The sequence below is a fragment of the Schistocerca gregaria genome, chromosome 1 (genome assembly GCF_023897955.1).
Source record: "Schistocerca gregaria isolate iqSchGreg1 chromosome 1, iqSchGreg1.2, whole genome shotgun sequence".
NCBI lineage: Eukaryota > Metazoa > Arthropoda > Insecta > Orthoptera > Acrididae > Schistocerca > Schistocerca gregaria.
In genome coordinates, this window is record NC_064920.1 from 858517734 (window position 1) to 858545507 (window position 27774).

At 44.6% G+C, this 27774-nt stretch overlaps 1 protein-coding gene across 1 annotated transcript in view; it reads left to right on the plus strand.

Moving 5' to 3' along the window:
* Nucleotides 1-27012, plus strand: part of LOC126272767 (transient receptor potential cation channel subfamily A member 1-like) — a 157239-nt gene extending 130227 nt beyond the window's left edge. The window contains exons 6-8 of the mRNA XM_049975906.1: nucleotides 688-969; nucleotides 7140-7406; nucleotides 21558-27012. Of these exons, the coding sequence (XP_049831863.1) occupies nucleotides 688-969; nucleotides 7140-7406; nucleotides 21558-23925 (2917 nt within the window). The 3' untranslated portion in view covers nucleotides 23926-27012. The remainder of the gene's footprint in view (nucleotides 1-687; nucleotides 970-7139; nucleotides 7407-21557) is intronic.
* Nucleotides 27013-27774: the final 762 nt, after the last annotated feature.

Consider the following 27774-nt stretch of genomic DNA (forward strand, 5'->3'; position numbering starts at 1 on the left):
CGCCTGGTCAATGGTGGCCAAGCAACTGGCTCGTCACAATAAGTCAGTCACTATTCTTGATGAACTGCGGTATCGTGTTGAAGCTGCATGGGCAGCTGTACCTGTACACGCAATCCAAGCTCTGTTTGACTCAATGTCCAGGCGTATCAAAGCCGTTATTACGGCCAGAGGTGGTTGTTCTGGGTACTGATTTATCAGGATTTATGCACCCAAACTGCGTGAAAATGTAATCGCATGCCAGTTCTAGTATAATATATTTGTCCAATGAATACCCGTTTATCATCTGCATTTCTTCTTGGTGTAGCAATTTTAATGGCCAGTAGTGTATATGATTGATCTTTGAAGTCTTTGTTATGTGCACGTGTTGTGTTTATAAAACTTATGGAAAAACACTACAAGCTGGTGCACCAACACAGGAAAACAGTTTCTGACAGTAAGCAGAAGTGGACAGTTGACTTCGCCGGCCGGTGTTACCTGGCGGTACTAGGCGCTTCAGTCTGGAACCGCGCGATCGCTACCGCCGCAGGTTCGGATCCTGCCTCGGGCATGGATGTGTTTACTGTTCTTAGGTTAGTTAGGTTTAAGTAGTTCTAAGTTCTAGGGTACTGATGACCTCAGATGTTAAGTCCCATAGTGCTCAGAGCACTTTTTTTGGACACTTGAAGCGACGCTATCCGTGTCACGCAGGTGGGCCAACCCGGGCGCACTGGCAGCGCTGCTGTCGCACCCGGAGACGCGCGTCAATGCGACAGACGCCGGGGGCCGGACGGCTCTCCACGGCGCCGTGCTGGAGCTGGTGGGACAGGCGCCTGGAGAGGTGGCGGACGCACTGGAGCGCTGCGTGCAGCTGCTGGCGCGCTGCCCGCGGCTCGACGTCAACTGCGGCGACGCGCTCGGCTTCTCCGCGCTGCACCTCGCGGCGCAGAAGCGCAGCCGCCGCGCCGTCGCCGTCCTCGTTGACAAGTGCAGGTGTGCTTTCCATTCTCGCTCCGTAACTCCAGGAATGGTAGTAATAATGGAATTTCACTTAGCCGGCGTATGCAGTGTAGTAGGATATAACACATGATGATACCACGGGTGAAACTGTCCTGGCAGATTAAAACTGTGTGCCGGACCGAGACTCAAACTAGAGATCTTTGCCTTTCACGGGAAAGTGCTCTACCAACTTTTTTTTTTTTCATTGTGTTCGGTATTGTTCATTGCGTTTTGGTCTGGACGGACGTCACGAGACATCCGTTCAAGTTGGCCAACTCAGCTACCCAAGCACGACTCGCGCCCTGTCCTCACAGCTTTACTTCCGCCAGTACCTCGTCTCGTACTTTCCAAACTTCACAGAAGCTATTCTACGAACCTTGCAGAACTAGCACTCCTGGAAGAAAGGATAATGCGAAGACATGGCTTAGTCACAGCCTGGGGGATGTTTCTAGAATGAGATTTCCACTCTGCAGCGAAGTGTGCGTTCTTATGAAACTTTCCTGGCTGATTAAAACTGTGTGCCGAACCGAGACTCGAACTCGGGACCTTTGCCTTTCGCGGGCAAGAGCTAGTTCTGCTAGGTTCGCAGAAGAGCTTCTGTGAAGTTTGGAAAGTAGGAGACGAGGTACTGGCGGAAGTAAAGCTGTGAGGACTGGGCGTGAGTCGTGCTTCAGTAGCTCAGTTGGTAGAGCATTTGCCCACGAAAGACAAAGGCCCCGAGTTCGAGTCTCAGTCCGGCATACAGATTTCATCTGCCAGGAAAGTTTCGTAGCAGTGCACACTCCGCTGCAGAGTGAAAATCTCATTCTACATGAGGGGTGTTCAATAAGTAATGCAACACATTTTTTTCATCGAAAAAATGTGGAAGTTGTCTTGGAACATCGCGGAATATTCCTGCTCCACTAGCTGTAGTTTCATGAAGTTCCGACAGGTGGCGACACTATACATAGCCTTCAAAATGGCTCCTGCATCACAGGTACTTTCCAAGTAGAAAGCTATCATTGAGTTTCTTTTAGCGGAAAACCAAAGCATCGCAGATATTAATAGGCGCCTGCAGAATGGCTGTGGAAATCTGGCAGTGAACAAAAGCACAGTTAGTCATTGGGCGAGGCGTCTCTCATCATCACAACAAGGTCGCACAAACCTCTCCGGTCTCCCGGGTGTCAGCCAGCTGCACACAGCTGTGACTCCTGCAATGTTGGATCGTGCGGACACTCTCATTCGAAACAGTGGACGTGTCACAAACACCTCAATGCTCAACTCGACCTCTCAGTTGGTAGTGCTGCCGCTCGTCCGCAAGCTGGGCTACTCGGACGTGTGTGACCATTGGTTTCCTCGCCGCCTAACAGAAGACCATAAAGAGCGGAATTGCTTGTGCATCATGTGGCTGATCGTGACAATCTTTTGTTGAATATTGTCACAGGCAGTGAAACATGGATTCATCACTTCGAACCGGAAACAAAAAGGCAACCCACATTACCGTTTCTCCGAAGAAAAACTTCAAAACCACACTCTCAGCCTGTAAAGCCATGGCGACGGTGTTCTGGGACTTCTATTCAATGTCGTCCCTCATGGTGCAACGATCAACTGTGAAGTGTGTTCTGTTACCCACAGGAAACTGAAGAAACGACTTCAGCGTGTTCGGCGCCACAAAAATTCAAACGAACTTCTCCTTCTCCAAGACAATGCAAGGCCTCACACAAGTCTACACACCCAGAGGATTTCACAAAATTTGATTAGACCGTTCTTCCTCATCCGCCCTTAATCAAGGAGTTCACACATTCCGACTTCCACATGTTTCGCCCAACTGCGCAGGAAGCAGTACATGGATGATGGGGAGGTTAGTGATGCAACAAGACGTTAGCTCCGATGTCGACAAGTAGAGTGGTACCATTCGGGCATAGAAGCCCTCCAAATAAGGTGGTGTAAGTCAGTCGCATTCAACGGAAATTATGCTGAAAATTAGGTGTTTGTAGCCAAATGAGTGGGAAATAATATAGTTTATTTGACTCCTTAATAAAATCAACTTGTTTTCAGAAAAAAGGTGTTGCAGCACTTATTGAATGACCTCGTTTTAGTAGATGATTTGGGAATATGCAAGGTGCGAAATTCAGTTCATAGAACTGCCGCCTTTGGCAAAAGCAACGGTTCTAGCCCGACTATGCGTCGAAATGAACTGAGCATGGATGGCAGATGCGGGTACTGCGTCAGATCTATGCAACAATTAGTTATACGTTCCGTAGATAATTTGTACGATACTTTTTACCGTAATAATGTGCAACTAGTCAGACTACAGGATACGAATAAATCATTGGTTTCCGTGGATGGCTACAACATGGCCGTTTACAAGATCCTGAATGGCACACTGGCCCAGGTTGAAAAATAACATTACAGTGTATTAGAAACCGACAAGAAGAGCTGCATACATATAGGTGACGTATAAACAGGTTATCTGAATATGGATTTTACATCCAAAGAGTTTACGTGTAAGATTAACCATTTCGTTTTACAAATATTTTGAAAATAAATTACGTAAATGTTAATAATACAAAATTCACATTAAATGGGAGATAAGAAAAATAATTACGTACCATAATGCAGTGCCTGTATTGTTCTGTAGCATGTTGTAATGTACCTTCGGACATGCATGAATGTCCGACGTAACTTTACTTAATGCTTCTGGAGCTGCAATTAAAATAGCTCCCCTTTAAGGGAAGATACATAATGAATGTAGGAGTGCATTTTATAGACACATGGCTGACGACATGTGGAAGTTTGGTTGTGACCCTCGGGTTGTTAATGCTCAGGCGATCGCTCAAAGTAAGCAGGAAACCCGGGTTCGAGTCTCGGTCCGGCACAACTTTTCATTATTGTCATTCCATTATACATACGATGGCTGTCCATATTCGCAACTGTGAACACATTTTATGTAAAAATAATTATGGTGCGCCATGCATTAACCGTATATTATTTATGTTTCGATATGACTAGAATAGTGTTCTATAATTTGATCATTCAAAACTAAAATGTATGTAACTTCAAAAAATGTTTTATGTATCTGGTAGTCTATTTATCAAAATACAGGGTGAAAAATAATAAAATCACAAACTGCACCGATGCGTTCCTGACTCCATATGAAGGAGGAAAGGTGTTATGAACATGTGTCTCGAAATGGACGGTGTGCGTGCAAAGATAACAATTCGTCCTGGGACACAGTACAGAGTTGCATAGCATCCAACTCACAACAGACGTTTAAAGTGGCCTCCACGGGATTGGAGGTGATAGGGCTAGTAGCACTTGTCAACCCGCCAAGGTAGCCGAGCGCACTAACTCGCTGCTTCCTGGAATCGGGTAGGCACGCCGGCCCCGCATGGAATCCGCCCGGCGGGTTAACGACGGCCGGTGTGCCGGCCACCCTGGATGTGGTTTTTAGGCGGTTTTCCACGTCCTACTAGGTGAGTACCGGGCTGGTCCCCGCGTCCCACCTTAGTTACACGACTCGCAGACATTGGCGATATATTCACACTATTTCACGATTTACACTGGACGCAGACAGCTGTGTACACTACTTCCGTCCCGGAGGGTATGGGGTCGCGGCAGGAAGGGCATCCGGCCACCCCTTAAAATTAACCATGCCAATTCCGTACTTAACCCTTGTGACCAAGCGCAAATGCGGGGTAAAGGCAGTAACAAAAGAAAGATAGAAAGTAAGGGCTAGTAGCGGTTCTCATGCAGGTTACACATAATCGCACTTTGGCTCACACCATGTTGGCGGGCAACTTGCCTGGAGCTTGTACTAGGGTTCCCCTCAGTACCGTGTGGAACCTGGTCCTCTAGAACCTGGCCTTCCAGATTTAGTGTACGCACAGTCTGTCGCCTCCCTGCACAGTCTGTCACCTCCCTGCACATTCGTCTGTCTGAAAGGACACATGATCACACGAACGCGCACAAAAGGCTTGAAATGTTCTGTGTTGCTGTCTGTGGGGGTACTTGGTTTGGAATAGCAGCGCTGCCTCTCGGTCGTTTCCATCTGCTTGGCCGTACACAAACACCATCTCGGCTTGCTCACGACATGAATACCGGACCATTCTGCCGCTTACAGTACGCTGCGTCAATCACACAGCCTGCAACACACAAGGAACACACGGCATGTCGTCAGAGGAACTGACATTCGTCTGCCACATCTACTGTGGCGATGTTGCTGAGTGGTCAGCGTGACAGAACGTCAATCCTAAGGGTCCGAGGTCGATTCCCGATGGGTCAGAGATTTACTCCACTCAGGGACTGGGTATTGTGTCGTTCTAATCATCATCATTTCATCCCCAAGTCATCGAAGTGGCGTCAAATCGAAAGACTTGCACTCGGCGAACGGTCTACCCGACGGGAAACCCTAGTCACACATTTTCATTTATTTGCGGACACATATTCATAGGACCTTTTTCCTCCAATTCTAGCCAGGAATGAGACCCTGCAGTTTGTCAGTTTTATTAATGTTCACCCTGTATATCATTAAGTTGAAAACGTAACGAAAATACACTACTGGCCATTAAAATTGCTACACCAAGAAGAAATGCAGATGATAAACGGGTATTCATTGGACAAATATATTATACTACAACTGACATGCGATTACATTTTCACGCAATTTGGGTGCATAGTTCCTGAGAAATCAGTACCCAGAACAACCACCTCTTGCCGTAATGACGGCCTTGATACGCCTGGGCACTGAGTCAAACAGAGCTTGGATGGCGTGTACAGGTAGAGCTGCCCATGCAGCTTCAACACGATACCACAGTTCATCAAGAGTAGTGACTGGCGTATTGTGACGAGCCAGTTGCTCGGCCACCATTGACCAGACGTTTTGAGTTGGTGAGAGATCTGGAGAATGTGCTGGCCAGGGCAGCAGTCGAACATTTTCTGTATCCAGAAAGGCCCGTACAGAACTTGGAACATGCGGTCGCGCATTATCCTGCTGAAATGTAGGGTTTCGCATGTATCGTATGAAAGATAGGGTAGACCCACAGGTCGTAACACATCTGATATGTAACGTCCACTGTTCAAAGTGCCGTCAATGAGAACAAGAGGTGACCGAGACGTGTGACCAATGGCACCCCATACCATCACACCGGGCGATACGCCAGTATGGCGATGATGAATACACGCTTCCAATGTGCGTTCACCGCGATTTTGCCAAACACGGATGCGACCATCACGATGCTGTAAACAGAACCTGAATTCGTCCGAAAAAATAACGTTTTGCCATTCGTGCACTCAGTTTAGTCGTGGAGTACACCATCGCAGGCGCTCCTCTCTGTGATGCACCGTCAAGGGTAGCCACAGCCACGGTCTCCGAGCTGATAGTCCATGCTGTTGCAAACGTCGTCGAACTGTTCGTGCAGATGGTTGTTGTCTTGTAAACGTCCCCACCTGTTGACTCAGGAATCGAGACGTGGCTGCACGATCCGTTACAGCCATGCAGATAAGATGCCTGTCATCTCGACTGCTAGTGATACGAGGCCGTTGGGATCCAGCACGGCGTTCCGTATTACCCTCCTGAGCCCACCGATTCCATATTCAGCTAACAGTCATTGGATCTCGATCAACGTGAGCAGCAATGTCGCGATACGATAAATCTCAATCGCGATAAGCTACAATCCAAACTTTATCAAAGTCGGAAACGTGATAGTAAGCATTTCTCCTCCTTACACGGAGCATCACAACAACGTTTCACCACGCAACGCCGGTCAATTGCTGTTTATGTATGAGAAATAGGTTGGAAACTTTCCTCATGTGAGCACGTTGTAGGTGGCGCCACCGGCGCTAACCTTGTGGGAATGCTGTGAAAAGCATATCACAGCATCTTCTTCCTGTCGGCTAAATTTCGCGTCTGTAGCACGTCATCTTCGCGGTGTAGCGATTTTAATGGCCAGTAGTGTACGACTGTCGATCAGTTCCAGTCACAGAAGTTGGATGGAATTTCACTGCCTGGTATCAGGGTACAGTACAAGTTTCCGAGTCACTCACTCATTCTAACAATAGCTCGGCTCCTCGGCGATGCCGCCACGACTGCCGCCTGTGCCTGCAGAGAAGTGTCCCGGAGCAGCTGCCAGAGGCGCCTCAGCCCGGCACTACACGCACGCCCCGCCCTCTCTGCTGTGCCGCAGGTCCGCGCACCGCGACCTCGACGTGGACAGCGCGGTGGTGGGCGGGCGCACGGCGCGCCAGGCAGTGGCCGCCGACCTGCCCGACCTGGCGTGGGAGCTGCCGCCCCCGCACGGCGAGCGCGACGCCTGGTCGGACGCCGACCGCCAGCTGGCGCCGGCGCCCGGGCCCGCGGCCGGCGCCGACGCATCGCAGCTCGCGCTGCGCTTCGCCTCCGTCACGCTCGAGTTCGGCGCTGATCCGGCGGCCGCCAACCTGCTCCACAGCAGGTGTGAACATACTGCCCCACGGCACCGTCGATAAATCTTGCTCAGAAAATTTGTACACCAAGTATAAAGGGTGAATCACCAAAACTTCCAACGCATATATATACAGGCTGTTTCAAAAATGACCGGTATATTTGAAACGGCAATAAAAACTAAACGAGCACCGATAGAAATACACCGTTTGTTGCAATATGCTTGGGACAACAGTACATTTTCAGGCCGACAAACTTTCGAAATTACAGTAGTTACAATTTTCAACAACAGATGGCGCTGCGAGTGATGTGAAAGATATAGAAGACAACGCAGTCTGTGGGTGCGCCATTCTGTACGTCATCTTTCTGCTGTAAGCATGCGCTGTTCACAACGTGCAAGTTTGCTGTGGACAACATGGTTTATTCCTTAGAACAGAGGATTTTTCTGGTGTTGGAATTCCACCTACTAGAACACAGTGTTGTTGCAACAAGACGAAGTTTTCAACGGAGGTTTAATGTAAACAAAGGACCGAAAAGCGATACAATAAAGGATCTGTTTGAAAAATTTCAACGGACTGGGAACGTGACGAATGAACGTGCTGGAAAGGTAGGGTGACCGCGTACAGCAACCACAGAGGGCAACGCGCAGCTAGTGCAGCAGGTGATCCAACAGCGGCCTCGGGTTTCCGTTCGCCGTGTTGTAGCTGTGGTCCAAATGACGCCATCGTCCACGTATCGTCTCATGGGCCAGAGTTTACACCTCTATCCATACAAAATTCAAACACAGCAACCCCTCAGCGGCTGTACCATTGCTGCACGAGAGACATTCGCTAACGATATAGTGCACAGGATTGATGACGGCGATATGCATGTAGGCAGCATTTGATTTACTGACGAAGCTTATTTTTACCTGGACGGCTTCGTCAATAAACAGAACTGGCGCATATGGGGAACCTAAAAGCCCCATGTTGAAGTCCCATCGTCCCTGCATCCTCAAAAAGTACTGGTCTGGGCCGCCATTTCTTCCAAAGGAATCATTGGCCCATTTTTCAGATCCGAAACGATTACTGCATCACGCTATCTGGACATTCTTCATCAATTTGTGGCGGTACAAACTGCCTTAGACGACACTGCGAACACCTCGTGGTTTATGCAAGATGGTACCCGGCCACATCGCACGGCCAACGTCTTTAATTTCCTGAATGAATATTTCGATGATCGTGTGATTGCTTTGGGCTATCTGAAACATACAGGAGGCGGCGTGGATTGGCCTCCCTATTCGCCAGACATGAACCCCTGTGACTTCTTTCTGTGGGGACACTTGAAAGACCAGGTGTACCGCCAGAATCCAGAAACAATTGAACAGCTGAAGCAGTACATGTCATCTGCATGTGAGGCCATTCCGCCAGACACATTGTCAAAGGTTTTGGGTAATTTCATTCAGAGACTACGCCATATTATTGCTACGCATGGTGGATATGTGGAAAATATCGTACTATAGAGTTTCCCAGACCGCAGCGCCATCTGTTGTTGACAATTGTAACTACTGTAATTTCGAAAGTTTGTCTGCCTGAAAATGTACTGTTGTCCCAAGCATATTGCAACAAACAGTGTATTTCTATCGGTGCTCGTTTAGTTTGTATTGCCGTTTCAAATATACCGGTCATTTTTAAACAACCTATATATATATATATATATATATATATATATATATATATATATATAATCTGTGTGTGTGTGTGTGTGTGTGTGTGTGTGTGTGTGTGTGTGTGTGTGTGTGTGTGTCTTTTTCGACAGAGTCTGAATGGCAAACACAGCGAACCTCGCTTCATATTAATAAAAGGGTAAAAGTAACTAAATGCAATCGATGGCAGCATGCTGCCCAAATGCGTCGTGCTAATAAAAACACTAGCAACAAGCGACTGTTGCAGTATACAGGCTGTTACAAAAAGGTACGGCCAAACTTTCAGCAAACATTCCTCACACACAAAGAAAGAAAATATGTTATGTGGACATGTGTTCGGAAACGCTTACTTTCCATGTTAGAGCTCATTTTATTACTTCTCTTCAAATCACAGTAATTATGGAATGGAAACACACAGCAACAGAACGTACCAGCGTGACTTCAAACACTTTGATACAGGAAATTTTCAAAATGTTCTCCGTTAGCGAGGATACATGATTCCACCCTCCGTCGCATGGAATCCCTGATGCGCTGATGCAGCCCTGGAGAATGGCGTATTGTATCACAGGCGTCCACAATACGAGCACGAAGAGTCTCTACATTTGGTACCGGGGCTGCGTAGACAAGAGCTTTCAAATGCCCCCATAAATGAAAGTGAAGAGTGTTGAAGTCAGAAGAGCGTGGAGGCCACGGAATTGGTCCGCCTCTACCAACCCATCGGTCACCGAATCTGTTGTTGAGAAGCGTACGAACACTTCGACTGAAATGTGCATGAGCTCCATCGTGCATGAACCACATGTTGTGTCGTACTTGTAAAGGCACATGTTCTAGCAGCACAGGTAGAGTATCACGCATGAAATCATGATAACGTGCTCCATTGAGCATAGGTGGAAGAACATACTGACGAAACTAAAATGAGCTGTGACATGGAAATTAAGCGTTTTCGGACACATGTCCACATAACATCTTTTCTTTATTTGTGTGTGAGGAATGTTACCTGAAAGTTTGGCCGTACCTTTTTGTAACACCCTATATATATACACTCCTGGAAATGGAAAAAAGAACACATTGACACCGGTGTGTCAGACCCACCATACTTGCTCCGGACACTGCGAGAGGGCTGTACAAGCAATGATCACACGCACGGCACAGCGGACACACCAGGAACCGCGGTGTTGGCCGTCGAATGGCGCTAGCTGCGCAGCATTTGTGCACCGCCGCCGTCAGTGTCAGCCAGTTTGCCGTGGCATACGGAGCTCCATCGCAGTCTTTAACACTGGTAGCATGCCGCGACAGCGTGGACGTGAACCGTATGTGCAGTTGACGGACTTTGAGCGAGGGCTTATAGTGGGCATGCGGGAGGCCGGGTGGACGTACCGCCGAATTGCTCAACACGTGGGGCGTGAGGTCTCCACAGTACATCGATGTTGTCGCCAGTGGTCGGCGGAAGGTGCACGTGCCCGTCGACCTGGGACCGGACCACAGCGACGCACGGATGCACGTCAAGACCATAGGATCCTACGCAGTGCCGTAGGGGACCGCACCGCCACTTCCCAGCAAATTAGGGACACTGTTGCTCCTGGGGTATCGGCGAGGACCATTCGCAACCGTCTCCATGAAGCTGGGCTACGGTCCCGCACACCGTTAGGCCGTCTTCCGCTCACGCCCCAACATCATGCAGCCCGCCTCCAGTGGTGTCGCGACAGGCGTGAATGGAGGGACGAATGGAGACGTGTCGTCTTCAGCGATGAGAGTCGCTTCTGCCTTGGTGCTAATGATGGTCGTATGCGTGTTTGGCGCCGTGCAGGTGAGCGCCACAATCAGGACTGCATACGACCGAGGCACACATGGCCAACACCCGGCATCATGGTGTGGGGAGCGATCTCCTACTCTGGCCGTACACCTCTGGTGATCGTCGAGGGGACACTGAATAGTGCACGGTACATCCAAACCGTCATCGAACCCATCGTTCTACCATTCCTAGACCGGCAAGGGAACTTGCTGTTCCAACAGGACAATGCACATCCGCATGTATCCCGTGCCACCCAACGTGCTCTAGAAGGTATAAGTCAACTACCCTGGCCAGCAAGATCTCCGGATCTGTCCCCCATTGAGCATGTTTGGGACTGGATGAAGCGTCGTCTCACGCGGTCTGCACGTCGAGCACGAACGCTGGTCCAACTGAGGCGCCAGGTGGAAATGGCATGGCAAGCCGTTCCACAGGACTACATCCAGCATCTCTACGATTGTCTCCATGGGAGAATAGCAGCCTGCATTGCTGCGAAAGGTGGATATACACTGTACTAGTGCCGACATTGTGCATGCTCTGTTGCCTGTGTCTATGTGTCTGTGGTTCTGTCAGTGTGATCATGTGATGTATCTGACCCCAGGAATGTGTCAATAAAGTTTCCCCTTCCTGGGACAATGAATTCACGGTGTTCTTATTTCAATTTCCAGGAGTATATATATATATACTCCTGGAAATTGAATATATATATATATACTCCTGGAAATTGAAATAAGAACACCGTGAATTCGTTGTCCCAGGAAGGGGAAACTTTATATATATATATATATATATATATATATATATATATATATATATATATATATATGGCTCTACGCACATAGTTTACACTTATTACATTATGACATTATATGACAAAATACACTATAAAATACATAAGTGAAGCATACATATTCAGATAAAATATAGGCTTTGAGAAACTGAACACAGATAAATCGAGAAAACAGCAAGAAGTTGCATGGAACTATGAAAAAATAAACAAAATATACTGAGTAGTCCATGCGCAACATTAGCAACATCAAGGATAGTATGAGATCAGGAGCGCCGTGGTTCCGTGGTTAGCGTGAGGAGCTGCTGGCCGAGAGGTCCTTGGTTCAAGTCTTCCATTGAGTGAAAAGTTTACTTTCTTTAATTTTCGCGCTTCAAGCCTTCCCTCGAGTGAAAAGTTTACTTTCTTTATCTACGCAAAGTTATGATCTGTCCGTTCGTTCATTGAGGTCTCTGTTCACTGTAATAAGTTTAGTGTCTGTGTTTTGTGACCGCACCGCAAAACCGTGCGATTAGTAGACGAAAGGACGTGCCTCTCCAATGGGAACCGAAAACATTTGATCGCAAGGTCATAGGTTAACCGATTCCTCCATAGGTGACGGCATGTGCGTCACATCACAGGAATATGTTGTCGGCCCACCAGTTATCTCGCATCGGTCGGACGGACAGATAATAACTGTCTGAAAATAAAAAATTAAACTTTTCACTCCAGGAAAGACTTTAACGAAGGACCTCTGGTTCGGCAGCTGCTCACGCTGGCCACGGGACCACAGTGCTCATGCACTCAGATTATCCTTGATGTTGCCTATCTTGCGCATGGACTACTCAGTTTGTATATTTTGCTTATTTTTTCTTAGTTCCACACAACTTCTTCCTGTTTTCTCGATTGGTCTGTGTTCAGTTTTTCAAGGCCTATCCACTGTGCCAAATTATAACTAAATCTGAGGGGGGTGCGATGGGGAGGTTCCCTTGTAAGTTCTAGGCGACTGATGACTTCAGAAGTTAAGTCGCATAGTGCTCAGAGCCATTTGAACCATTGATTAGGTGCCCCACAGTCACAGCTAGGGCTGGGAAGTTTTCCCCACTTGTGTAGATTGTGTGCACATAGTCCATGTCCTGTTCGTATTCTGTTTAGGCTTTTCCATACGTGGAAGTTCAAAGCCCTTAGGTTTCTCTGACGGACAGATAAGTTCACAGTTGTCAGGGCAGGCACTATCACTCCAACTCGCCTGCCATTTAGTATCCATGCTGAAGTTGGCAGCTGACAGTTGTTGGGCCAGTCTTAAAGGGGGATTTCTGGAGCGGAGTCGTATTCTTTCCAAAGTTAGCACATCTTCATGGATAGGAAGTAGGGGGTTATTCATTATTTTTGTGTATTCCTTCATCAGAGCTTCCTGTCTTCGCAGAGAGGGTGGAGCTATATGAGTAAGTGTTGGAAGCCAATATAGTGGGGCAGTCTTTATACATCCAGTTCTGGTTCTCATAGCAGCGTTGAGCTGGGTGTCCACCTTGTTTACATGCTTGCTGGTTAACCACGCTAGTGCACAGTACTCGGCTGCAGAGTACACTAAGGCGAGTGCAGAGGTTCGTAGTGTGTCTGCTGCTGCTCCCCAGTTAGTGCTGCAGAGCCTCTGAATGAGTCTGTTCCGTGAGCTTCCAACGCAAATATTGCGGAAATGGAAAATGCTATTGATTGCTGATTTCACAGAATGGACTGGAACTCAGACGCTCGTATTGTTAGCCAATCAACATATTGTAATAATACTTATGAAGTGTGTTTTTCAGTAAACATACACTTCCTTTAACGGAACAGTGCCCATTGAAAGGAAGGAAGGAAGATTGGGTTTAACGCCCCGTCGACATCGAGGTCATTAGAGACAGAGCACCAGCTCTATCTCATGGATGGGGAGGAAGTTGACTGTATCCTTTCAAAGGAACCATCCTAGGTTGGGTTGGGTTGTTTGGGGGAGGAGACCAGACAGCGAGGTCGTCGGTCTCATCGGATTAGGGAAGGAAGAGGAAGGAAGTTGGGCGTGCCCTTTCAAAGGAACCATCCCAGCATTTGCCTGGAGCGATGTAGGGAAATCACGGAAAACCTAAATCAGGATGGCCAGACGCGGGATTGAACCTTCGTCCTCCCGAATGCGAGCCTAGTGTGCTAGGAACCATCCTAGCATTTGCCTGGAGCGATTTAGGGAAATCACGGAAAACCTGAATCTGGATTGCCGGGTGTGGGTTTGAACTGTCGTCCTTCCACATGTGAATTTAGAGCGCTAACCACTACGCCATCTCACTCGGTCAGTACCTGTTGACATTAACACACTAAAAGTAGGGTAAATTAGAATGTTAGAGGTGTTTGTCGCAGGATTCTAGTGCGAGTCGTTTACTAGAGATCGTATTTTGAAAGGTTCCCACACCAACAATTATACCACACCTGTGGTAGCACATACTGAAGAGCAACATACTTGTGTACACTGGTTATGTGTATTCTGACCAGTAACGAGACACCATCACAGGTTCTGTGCAAAATGACCTCTGTCAGCAGCAATCCTTTCTTCCAGTTTGGTGTGGAATGACTTCTCCATGCGTACTAGCATTTCTCCGGAGATTTCCGAGAAGGTAACGGTACTCTTGGATGGCCTTTTAGATAGCTTCTTTTCGCTTTCCCCACAGAAAACATTCTACAGCGTTAAATCCAGGAAATGGGCGGCCGAGGTACAGGTCCTTTACGTTCAATCCAAGAATTTGAGACAAATACGTGAAGACATGCTGTACTACTTCATGCACTATGGGCTGGACAGCCATCACGTTGGTACCACAATTTCCTGCTAGTCTGCAAAGAAACGTGTTCTAGCAGCCGCGGAAGATAGTTTGTTAGGCGGCTGCGATACTTGCGGACGTTCAGTATTCCGCCTGTGAAAAGCGGGCCTATGAGCTGATGGCTCACTATCCCACAACACACTTTTACACTCCATGGACTCTGATTTTCCACCTGCGAGGCCAACGGGGATTGTCATCAGACCAATACTGCATGTTTAGGCGGCTTACCAGGCCATGATTTGTAACTGTGGCTTCAACACTAAACAAGATACACGATACATCTGGAGTGTCTTGTCTTAATGCCCATGCACATAACACGAGTCTCATAATCGTTTCCACACAGATCTTGATGAAGAGACATGTGGTGTGGATACACCATGTGTCGGAGAATGTGCAGGGTACTATCCTGATTCATGCCATGTCCTCATGCGGTTGCACAGGAGCTAACGTGCGCATCAACTGCAACATCAATAAGAACATTAATTTCCTCCTCTTCTGTAGTCTCTTGTTTCCTTCTGTTACGATGTCAATCACTTTCACGTAACTGGTTGAAGTAGTTCATAAATAATTGCCGGCATGGTTAACGTCTTTTGGGGGATCTAGCCACATACACGGCGCAAGAACGAGCTGCATTCTTCCTACACTATCCACAGACAATGAGCAAGTCGGCGTTTTCTGCGTTGGTAAACCCCTCATCCACTCACGACTCAGTGCTTGGATTGTCACTCACTGACTAGCAAGTCGCAATGCACTCAAGGAACACCCAAGCAAACTTTAAGCAAACATAACAACATCGCACCTAGAAACTACGAAGGTTGAATGTCACAGACAAGTGTCGGTTTGGGAACTTTTCAAAATACATCTCGTGAACTTAGTACTACAATCCTGCAACAAACGTCACTGCTATTCCAATATACCATCCTTTCAATTTGTTAATGACAAACCATACTGTTCTATTTAAAAAAAGCCTATGTTCGCCAAACAATATACTTTCTTACATCATTACTATCTGTTTGGCTAGTAATAAAAGCCTCTAACTACCAATGCATTCTATGAAAACCTCACATCAATAGCACTTTCCATCTGTGCAATAGCTGCGGTGCAGCTTTTAGCCTCCGTATATGCGAAAACGTATGGGTTAACACCATCTGATCAAAAGTAGTCGGACACCTCTATGTAATACGGAATTAACTAATAGATGTGTGTTTCTAGAGGGAGTCGTAGGACTGGGTTGAGCTGGGAGTGGGTTTTGCCCACTGCTAAAACAATTTTATTTTATTTTATTTTCCCACAACTAGGCTACAGTAAATTTAAATAACTTTTAAGGCAGGTACCATTGCTAGAGAGAGTGAGAGAGCTAGTTTACCGATAAATAACAGGTCAACTCTGTAGCAGATTAGAGAACAATCTACCAGACAACCAGGCAACCGAGGAAAATTTACAACCTTTACAAGAGAGGAGACAAGAATTACCAATGGTGCTTCGCTATTAACATCAATTTAAATTAAATCCGCAGTAACAAATAATTCAAAAACTCATTTCAAGACTTACAGTTTCCGAAATATGACACAAGAGCCATAATTGAATCTGTCTGCACAAGGAATTTACAGAGGATACCAACGCAATAGCATAAGCTTAACCAAACACTGAACAGTTAAATATTCCATAATAACTGCTCACAAATGTGCAGGTAACTACGTCAAACATGAAAACAGTTGTGCAACGAGTACGTTCTTCGGAGGCAGTACAGCGGAAAGCTGTCTGAATCTGAAAACCTGATCCATGACAGATTTTAATTTTTTCCACAGTCACCTCGATCGGTCTTTGAGCACCATCGCCTCAGTTTCTCTACCAGTTCCGATTTTTCACGCACAAATGGTCTGGCACGTCTTTCTTCGTCATTCAGAGTTGTTTTAGCACACTGGAAGCGCATGCGCAACGTAATCACTGTGTCCTATGATGGCGGTTGCCATACACTTCCACCAACTCAGAATAGAATGTTGCAGCGTTGTTCCCTTCAAATACAGAAAGCAAATCGCCGCACCATACACCACTTTGTCAGTGGTCTGCAGCATGTTATTTTGGTTCCTCAACAGGAGTTGTACGATAATGCGGTGCGACGACTCCCGTGTGTGCGTGGGCTGCCGGTACGTACCTGCAAAAAGACAAAAAAGTGGTGATATTATTTTACCTTTTTGATGTGATACTTTACCTTTGAGTCACAACAATATAAAAACATTAATTTTGAGTTTTTTTCAAAAAATTGATCTTTATCACTGTAGCAATCAAGGAACACAATAGTAAATTGGCAAAAAGTAAACAATCAATTGTATTAAAGTTGCTGTTTCTCTTTGGAGGAACCACTGGGACATACAGTTTACTCGTCAATTAATGGGATATGCACTCTAAAAAGAAGAAAAAAATAAAACACGCACCATGAAGGATTTATGCAAACTGGTGTCAAATTGATATTCATACAGGTACCGATCGAAAATGAAAACCGTAAGGTTTAGCGAGCCATGATGAAAGTGTTCGCTGCACCGCAATTTTCTCGCGTAGCTGGCAGGGCAGTAAACAGGGAACATGTCGATACCAGGGCATAAGATCTTTGCGAGTTTCATTCCGTACACGCAACTGGAAAGAAATTATGCCTCCCAGACAGTCGCATCAACAATATACGTAAATGTCATCATTTGAGAGAGGACATGTTGTTAGGCTCAGAGAAACTGGTTCGTGTAATTGGCGAATTGCTCGATATCTGAATAGAAGCGATGCCATTACTCAACGATGTTGGCAGGATTATGTGAACCATGGACGAACACACTGTGACAATTTGTAAACAGTGACAGGGGAGGCGCGCAAATGGAGGCACCCCAGCGCATCACTACGAGATTGCCACACCAGAAGAAAAAAGTGAGTGACCGTTACAAAACATTTTTGTGCAAACATCAGTCCAACTTCCAAAGTGACATCACCCCTTACTAAGTTTTCTCTTCTTCCACAGGATGACCACAGCATTCACGAAAAGACTATGTAACATCTGTTTGGCCTTATTTTAAAGTTGTTTTTGTAATGGCATTTAGCCTGAAGATCAGCTTTATCTCGAAACATTTCGCTAAATAAATAAGTAATACAATAGTTAACGAAGTTTGTGACTGGTAGCGGTAATTTAAAAAAGCCTTTACATATAAATCATCCAAGTTCTATGAAACTGTTATCATTTTTTTGTCTGTACATATACATCACATCTACCGATTTCTGTCCCATTCGGATAATTCTCTCGTATTGCTACGTTTTTTCCCCCTTAGAGTGTATTTGAAAGGAGTTCGCTAACTTTCCTAGATAGAGTCCCATATCTCGAATCTTGCTGAACTCACAATATATAAAACAAATTGTAGTTCTAAGTAATAAGCATAATGGGCCTAAAATTTACGAAATGTATATCAAAAGTTCAGACTGCTCCAGTGCTTTCATTTCGAAACACTCATAATAGCTGTAGTACAAACTCAAATTTACGTTACAATAACGTTAGATTACTAACTTTCATTGTCAGTTACGTCATCAATATGATCACTATGGGAAAAAAACACATTTCACAGCTCCTACAATTATGTATAGCACAGTCTCCATTGTCGACTGTTTATTTGAACGCTGTGACAGCTACAATCCACTACATTCTAGATGCACCTTATTATACCACTTGATGTCTGTATCTTGCAATAGCATCGGTGGTTTCGTGCGAAAGGCACCTAAAACTTGTACCGCAAAAATTGCGGAAATGGAAAGTGCTATTCATATGCGGTTTTCACAGAATGGATTGGTAGACAGGGGCACCTACTGTGCTGTAATAATACTTAGAAAGCATATTTTCTATGGAAACACTTTTCTAAATGGAACAGTACCTATTCACATTAACAAATTAAAAATTGTGGAAACACTTTTCTAAATGGAACAGTACCTATTCACATTAACAAATTAAAAATAGGGTATATTAGAATGGCACTGATGTTTGTTCCAGAATTCTAGTGGAAGTCGTTTACGGGATATCGTATTTTGAAAACTTGTTTGTGTCATTCAACCTGCGTAGTTGCTAGGTACGATATTGTTATGTTTGCTTACAGTGTGCGTGTGTGTTCCTTGAGTGCATCGTGATCTGCTAGTCAGTCATTGCGCGGCAGTCCAGCAGTGGGTCGTGAGCGGATGATGGCATTTGCCAATGTAGGAAAAGCCGACGTGCTCATGGTGTATGGAGAGAGTAGGAAGAATGCAGTTCGTTCTTGCACGGTGTATGCGTCAAGATATCCCAACAGACGTCAACCATTCCAGCAATTATTTATCAACCTCTTCAACCTTTCATGTAAAAGTGATAGTGTACCATCTAGACGACGTAACAGAAGGAAACATGTGACGGCAGGAGAGCGGACATTAGAATTTTTGCTGCTGTTGCAGTTGATGCGAACGTTAGTGGCGTGAGTGAGGCATGTGTCCTGCGCATCAACACAGGCTCCGTCCCTATTACATCTACCTCCATCAAGAGCTGCATGGAAACGATTAGGAGAATCGTGCTAACTTCTGTACGTGGTCATTAAGACAGGATAAACCAGATGTATCATGTGTCTCGTTTAGTGACGAAGTCACATTTACCACATCTTGGCCAGGTAAATTGTCGAAACATCCATTATTGGTCTGATGACAATCCCCATTGGCCTCGTCAGGTGGAACGTCAGCGTCCATGGAGCGTGAACGTGTAGTGTGGGATAGTGAACCGATAGCTCATAGCCCCTTTTTGATAGAACACTAAATGTGCGCAAGTATCACAGCCTCGTAACAGACCATCTTCCACGGACACTAGAAGAAGTTTCTCTGCAGATTATCAGGAACCTGGGGTACCAACATGATGGCTCTCCAGCTCATTGTGCCCAAAGTATTACAGCATGTCTTCAGGAACTGTCCCCAAATCTTTGGGGTAGACGCAGTGGACCTATATCCTGGTCGGCCCATTCCCTGGGCTTGAGCCCGGCAGACTTTTTTCTGTGGGGAAAGCTGAAACGCGATGTCTACAAGGACATACCAACAGTACCCGATGGTATGCAACGACATATTACTGCAGCGTGCTCGGGCATGTCCACTGAAATGCTAGCACGTGTACAGCAGTCGTTCCATACCAGGCTGGAAGCGTGTATTGCAGCTGCCGTTGGTCATTTGGAACAAAACCTGTGATGTTCAGTTGTCTCGTTACAGGTCGGAATCCACATAACTAGTGTATGCACTTCTGTTGTTCTTTGGTGTGTGCTACCAGAAGTATTGTACAAGTGTCGGTTTAGGAACTCTTCAAGATATATTATCTCGTAAACGACTCGCACTGGAATCCTGCGACAGACTTCGCTGACATTATAAATGAACCTACTTTTAGTTTGTCAATGTCAATAGGCATTGTTCTATTTAAGAAATGTATGTTTACACAAAAAGTAAACTTTCCAAGAGTTATTAGAATTTCTCTATTGGCTAGCAATAAAAGCCCTTGACTACCACACCATTCTGTGAAAACTGCACCTCAACAGCACTTACCGTTTCCACAATACCCGTGGTGCAAGTTTTAAGTGATTCATCATGTATATAAATGTCGTTGCAGGCAGAAACCACTGGTTCTCAAAGGGTTAGAATTATACACTGACGGAAAAATAACGTCGAGTAATGAAATTTTGGGAATACATCCGTCAAGGCAACACATTTAAGTGATTAACATTGCAAGATCAAGGGTTAATTAAGTGCGAGATAAACTATTACAAATGTGAATGGGTGGTACATTAATAACTGGTGTAACCGCCAGAATGTTGAGTGGAAGCATGCAAAAAACCACACGTTGTGTCACACAGGTGATTGATGTCAGTTTACAGGATGGAGTTCCATGCTTGTTGCGCTTGGTCGGTCAATATAGGGATGGTTAATGCTGTTCGTGGATGATGCTGGGGTTGCCGTCCGACGATGTCTCATATGTGATCGTTTGGAGACAGATCTCGGTGATCGAGCAGGCCAAGACAATACTTTGGACGCTGTGTATGGCACATTGGGTTACAACAGCGGTATGAGGGCGAGCGTTATCCTGTTGGAAAACACTCCCTGCAATTCTATGCATGAATAGCAGTACAACAAGTCGAATCACCAGACTGATGGACAAATTTGAAATCAAGGTGTGTGGGATAACCACGCGAGTGCTCCAGCTGTCATAAGAAATCGCACTGCAGACCGTAACCCCAGGTCTAGGTCCAGTTTGTCTAGCACGCAGACAGGTTGGGTGCAAGTCCTCGACTGACCTCCTTCTAACCGACATCACTGGCAACGAAGCAGAACCAGCGTTCATCAGAAAACGAAACAGACCTCCACCCCACCTTTCAGTGAGCACTCACCTGACACCACTGACAAAACAAATGGTGTTTCGGGATGCACAGGGTGTCTAGTTCGAAGCTCTCCTTGAATGAACGGATTTGTAATAGTTCGTTGTGTCACTGTGGTCTCAACTGCTGCTCAGATTGCTGCAGCAGATGCAGTACGAAGTGCCAGAGCCATACGATGGTCTTCCCTCTCGATAGTGCCACGTGGCCATCCAAAGCCCAGTCTTCTTGTGACCATACGTTCTCTTGACCACCACTACCAGCAACTACATATAGTGACAATATTCCTGCCAAGTCTTTCTGAAATATCGCAGAAGGAACATCCTGCTTCTCATAGCACTATTACATTAGGCCTACCTCATTCAAACTCACTGAATGACGTTCTTGTCGCCTTAAAGGCATTCTTGACTAACGTAACCCAGCACGTGCAGTCTCAGAGATAACTAACGTTCACGACCGTTACAGCGTGTATTTAAAGCAAACCTGATTTGAATTCTCACAGCGGCGCTACTAGCGTGACTCTTATGCGACTGTCGCGGAATTTTAATAGACACCATCTTTCATGCGTTGAAACACGAGTACCAACTTTCATTTATGTCGAACAAGCTCCTTCTTGGTCTTGCTACTTTTTGTCGTCAGTGTATCTGAAGACGATGTACCTGCCACTTTGTATTCTTCAGACGTCTGATGCTTGTGTGTCCATTTTCGCAGGACGGCGCTGCACGTGGTTGCTGCAACAGGCAACTCTGCGATAGCAGAGCTTCTGCTCTCCCACCCTCCGCAGAGCTTTCCGGTGGGGAAAAGAGCGGGTAAGTTTAAATCTAGGGCAGAAGAAAAGACGTTAATAAACATGAGAGATCGAGACGGAAACACCGCACTGCACTTGGCAGCTCGATGCGCTACGTCGGGAGACAAGTTGGACTGCCTGCGAATACTTTTGGCCGCCAAAGATGTCGCCCCGTGGCTGCACAACTCGCAGGGCGAAACAGCTATAGATGTCTCTGGGTGCGCAGCAGCCAAAGACCTCATACAGAAACACATCAACAGTGCACGTCCCGAGTGGCGACAGACGCACTTCTCTGACGACGTGCGTAACCTCTTCGAGATGATCATCAACAACAAATTTTCAGAACTGATCGACGAGCTGGAGCAAAATAACGCTTGGCACCTTGCTTGTACAGACTATTGCGGATACACATTACTGCAGTATGCGGCAGAGAAAGGACTTTACGAAGTTGCCGAAGTACTGCTGAAAAAAGTTAATCTCAGTATGAGTTACGACGCAAACGGAAGAACGCCACTTATGCTTGCCTGCGTACAAAATGATTGTAAGATGGTCCGAGTTTTATTAGAGACAGACGGCATGGGAAGCAGCAATGTCAATGCATTCGATTCTAAGAACAACACTGCACTTCATTTTGCTGCCGAGAATGGAGATCTGGAAATCGTTCTGATCCTGTTGAGGCACGGTGCCGATGTATGCGCGAGAAACAAAACGGGAAAGTATCCGTTTTCAGCAGAGCAGCTAGAAGCTATACTGGATAAAAATCTCTACACTAAAGGAAATCGCTTACCCTCTCACAGGAATTACGTTGTAGTTTTCAATTACCGCCTTTTGGTACGTCACAGGCAGTGTTCTCCCCCTACCGCAAACCTCATTTCGATATTTCGAAAGCGCTGTAAAGTTGGCAAAGCACGACGTGGCGTGCAAACGGCACCAGGTCTACAATCTGAATATTCAGAAATGTACTTCCTAAACTGTCTGATCAATTCGAAACAGCATACAAGATTACTGCACCATCCTGTTATTTCAAGCTTTTTGAAACTGAAATATGATCGTGCAAAGTGGCTTCTGTATCTTAATCTTTTCCTCTCCATGATATTTGCCATCTTGATCAACACCTTCATTGGTGTACGTATCAGTAACAGAGACAGTGACGATGAAACCGTAACCGAATTTTCTCTGCGTGTGGTTGTAATTGTATTGGCCGTAATTATGTCAGTCAGAGTACTGCTCCAATATCTTCTCAGCCCACTGCCGTGCTACAAGAACCTAGAGAATGCTGTTGCCTTTCTGGTCATTATTTTCACAGGACTCGTTCTATTTGGCTCACTTGGCTCGTGGTCCGATGCTGCGCTCACCGGCTCCGTTCTCTCTTCCTGGTTACACCTCTTCGTGCTAACAGGTCGCCACCATTTGTTTTCCAAGAATTTTGAAATGTTCAAAACGGTCTCCGCAAATTATTTACGCCTTCTCGGATCGTACATCTTCGTAGTCTTCGCATTCGCCTTTAGCTTTTACATTATATTTTCTCACGTCCCCATTTCGAATAGGAATTCCTCAATCCAGTTTCCAGAAAATATTTCGGAACGTGTAGTCGACCAGCCGTCTCACGAAAACTCGAGCGGGTGTGCCGAAAACAACTTCTTTGAAAGCCCAACGAGAGCGATATTCAAAACGATCATTATGATGACCGGCGAATACGATGCTGGTGATTTGCCCTTTAGATCGAATTTCTGGACAGGCGCTATAGTGTTTCTTCTCTTTCTGTTCTTACTGCCTGTGGTGCTACTAAATTTACTCACCGCACTCGCCATATCGGATGAGCAACGAATAAGAAGTATGGCAGACACTTTGAAACTAGTCACTCAAGTGAAATTTTTGTGGGAGACAGAAGGGATGGCCATGAATGCACACAGCCTCCTTAAACACTGGGGCTATAGTAGACTTGCTGAACATCTTGAAACGCTTTGGGTTTTTCACAGAGTGCCTGCAAATGATGCCTACGTAGAAGTATGGCCGAACAGGGTAGGAGGGATCTGCATTTCAGGGACTCATGACTCGTCTCATAAACTTAAGCCACGCATTGTGCAGAATGCGATAAACATCGTGAAAAACCGAACAGTGTCGTCTTCAGAGCCCAGTGACAAGCAGCGTATCCTTTCTGAAATACTGAAGCGGCTTGAATCGTTGGACGATAAATTCCAGAAACTAACTGTCGACTTGGAAGCAAGCCTAACGACAACAACGCGAGAGCAGCAACCCGATGAATCGCTTCTTGCATTGCCAACACAGTAACTGCAGGCGAGACGGCATAAGAAGTCCCTGACAGCTCGCGGCTCTGTGGCCAACGGCTGCAAGCGAGCACAATACGGCTGTGGCGACGCTGAGTCGTTGCCATGGTTACAAAATCGCGTTACGCTATGGGTTGAGATAGGCGGGCAAAACTCCGCACCCAGCCCTCTCTCTGCAACTGTCACAAATCAACTTAGGCCGACTTAACTATAGCTGAAGAGATCTGAGGGCTGCCTTCAGCATTGCTTTTATTTGCTGACAATCGTTGCCATTCTATAAGTTGTACGGGTGCCATGCCAACAAATTTTCATGTTATTATAAAGTGTTGATACAAGTAAGCACAATCACTTGTGACTAGAGGTAAGAAAGGATAGTTTTATTTTGTGGCAAAATTCAGCGTCATTTTTGTCACATTCAGTGATTTTTTGTCTAATTTGATGTTATTTTAGACAAACTCGATGCTATCTTTTGCCAAGTTCGATGTTACTTCTATGCCAAATTCGATGTTACTTTGTGCCAAATTCCTTACGTATTTGCAAAATTCGATGTTACTTTTTTTCAAAGTTCTGTGTAACATTTAAGACATATTAGGTGTCGTATTTTTGCCAAATTATGTGTTCTATATTTTGCTAAATTTGTTGTTGTTTTTTCGCCAAATTCGTAGTTATTTTTGCCCACATTCGGTGCAATGTTTTGGCCAAATTCGGTGTTATTTCTTGCTAAATTCACCTTTATATTTTTCCAAATTTGGTTTTGTTTATTTTGCTAGTTTAGTTGCTTATTTTGCAAATTAGATTTTTGGCCAAATTCGGTGCTATTTTTTGACCGAATTCGGTGCTATTCTATCTAAATTCGGGGTAATATTTTTGCCAAATTCGGTGTTGTATATTTTGCCGGATTCGGAGCTATTTTTTGTCCACATTGGGTGCTATTTTTTAGTCAAATCCAGTGCTATTTCTTACCAAATTCGGTGTTGTTTTTTGCCAAATTTGGCAGTTTTTATTATCCTTTTTACTAAATTCTGTGGTGTTTTTTGCCACATTCGACGTTTTTAGCGAAACTCGTTTCAATTTTTGCTAATTTCGCTGTAATTTTTATGTCAAATTCGATGTTACTTTTACTCCAAATTTGATGCTATTTTGTGCCAAATTCTTTATTTTTTTGCAAAACCTGATGTTATTTTTTTGCCAAATTTGGTATTATATTTTCACCAAATTTTGTTTATTTTGCTAAATTCCCTTTTTTGAAGTTTGTTTCACCAAATTCGGTGTTTTTCAGATATGATATTGTTTTCTTTACCAAATTTTGTTTTTCTGATAAATTTCATATTATTTTTGCTAATTTCGGTGATACTTTCGTCCTCGCATCAGAGATCGTTATAGTTTAATAGTGTAAACGGAACTCAGCAGTTTTAACAATCAATAACTATCATTTCGAATATTAGTAAACGGACACTTTCAGATTTATAACATTTCTATGAGGCAAAATTTTAAATTTCACGATGTCTCTATAAGTCGACAATTTCGAATTATGTAGCCAAAAACCACTGATTTTGCGTTATTTTTTGCGTTATCGTTTTCGCGGAATTTTCCTGTCACTGCTTATGACCTAATGCAGGGCACTTCGGAGCATTTTTTCTGTCCGCCGAATAGTGACAGTAGGCTCTGTTATATTACTTATAGAACTTGAGCAGTTGCCGTTAGTGTTCTGAACTAGTTGTAATAATAGTATATAATAGATATCCACTGTCACTGGAGGACGATGGTGTAGGAGAGTGGCCCAGTTTATAGATTTCCAGAAGTGACTGAATGACTCTCACTGTACAGTGATAGTCCCTTGAATACATCAGACAGAGAACATTTGAAAATATCCAAACTCTTTGTAGTAAATTCACGGTCATGTTGTCCTTTGCTGGCTGGGCTCCAATTTACACAAGCAGCTGACAGGGACCTCTGTTGACAGTGAGTTCATTTGTTACAAATTATATCAGTTTGCTTCAGGCCTCTCTTGAAAATGATTTTGTTGCGAATATGAAAGCTTGCCAATGGCTAGGCTTTCCTATGTCAGATACATGTGTCTGACATGGCCCCAGGCACACCTGATCACTGCATAGTACTTTTGTTCAGGACTCTGCGCCTCCGTAATAACTCGAGAATCACAATATACTCGAGTCTCAGTTTTTCCGTTACCAATCTGTTTTCCCAAATACTTGTCCATTGCCTTAACAGCTGCTACTTCCGTAGCTAGTGGTGTTCCAGTGGAGAAGGTATATTCTCTTTTGTTTCCAGTTAAAGAAGCAATCAAATAAAAAATTATACGATTACTCAAACTCTTCTTGTGCATCATTGTTAACATACAAAGATCGCCTTTTTCTTCAAATCAGCTGATTAAAAAGTTTGTTTAACCGATATGACAAACTATGCAGAACAAAACTTGTGCTGCAAAACATCATTTACTGAGGTGCATGTGTGCAGGTGTCATAATGGCTTTGTCACTGAGACTGTCTACTAGAATCTTGCACTCACATAGTCACAGTCGGAAAAGGTCCATCTATAGTGTGAATGAGTTGTTTTTAGACAGGATGGTTGTGAAAAGTTGAGTCGTTTGCTAATTTATGAATCAATAGCGAATGTCGTCGTAGTTGTTCAGATAACACTGCCATGCGACTGTAAGAAGAGACACGTAGCTAAACGCAAAATAAGAAAAGACTACTTCACGAGTAGACGCTAAGGTATTTCATTATTTCCTAAAGGAAATCATAGTTTTCTTGTGACAAAACGTATAGTCAATGTTCCTTTGCATTTAACAGTTTTTAGTTAATTACATTCACTTCATATTGTACCTTATGTACAAATGTCTCTTTGTTTCTTGTCGTTACACCTTTTGTACCAAGTTTTGTATGATCTGTTTTGTAATTGTCAATGGAAGATGCCTACTTGCCTTTCTTACAAATGTAACAAATATAAAAATATCATATCTGGCAAAATGGCAGTTGCATAAATTTTGTACACTTATTAAGCATCCATAACGATCACACATTCGTTACTGTACTTCATGGAAAAATGCAGACTAATAAAAGCTTTGCATTAATTGTCAGTAATGAAATTCATGATCCTGTAAATAATCAAAATATTCAATAGTTGACTTCCTATACCAGGAAAGCAGTGGTGGCTAGAAAGTGGCATTATTATCATAAGAAAAGAACAGGCAAACATATCATCCAATAGCTTCTACACAAGCTTAATTGCTGGCTCTATTAATAATTCTGAAATTGTGAGGTCCCAAATAAACACATGCCTACAACAATACTCTATACGTAAGGCATTGTCCCAACTGACTGATACTCACTCAAAGACTCATCATCGCCAGCCACTAACGACAGAAACTTTGCTATTTGCAGAGGGTGTTGATCTTATTCTGTAGGTGTCGTTTACGAAGGGATTTTTCTAAATTCCACCCCAAGGGGTGCAATGGGTTATTATGCCATTACTAAGGCAATTTTGAAGCTAGACTTATGAAAATCGGTATTGGGTTTCTCAGACAGATATAATAAAAATGTGTTTCTGCAGTTTTTGGAATTTAACATTTATGGAAATAAAATAGCGGGTGAAAGTTTTTCTGAAAATAAATCGCTATTAAAGAATTACTAACGTATGTTTAAAATAAGATTTATGAAAATTGGTATTTGACTTCTCAGTAAGAAATAAAAACATACATGTTTCATTGTTTTTGGAAATTCAACCCCTAAGGGATGTTTTACGAAATATTTCATTATGAAACATTTTGAAAGCTAAATCTTTGTAAATCTGAATTTAGCATCTTGGTTAGAAATAAAAAAATATGTAAGAATTA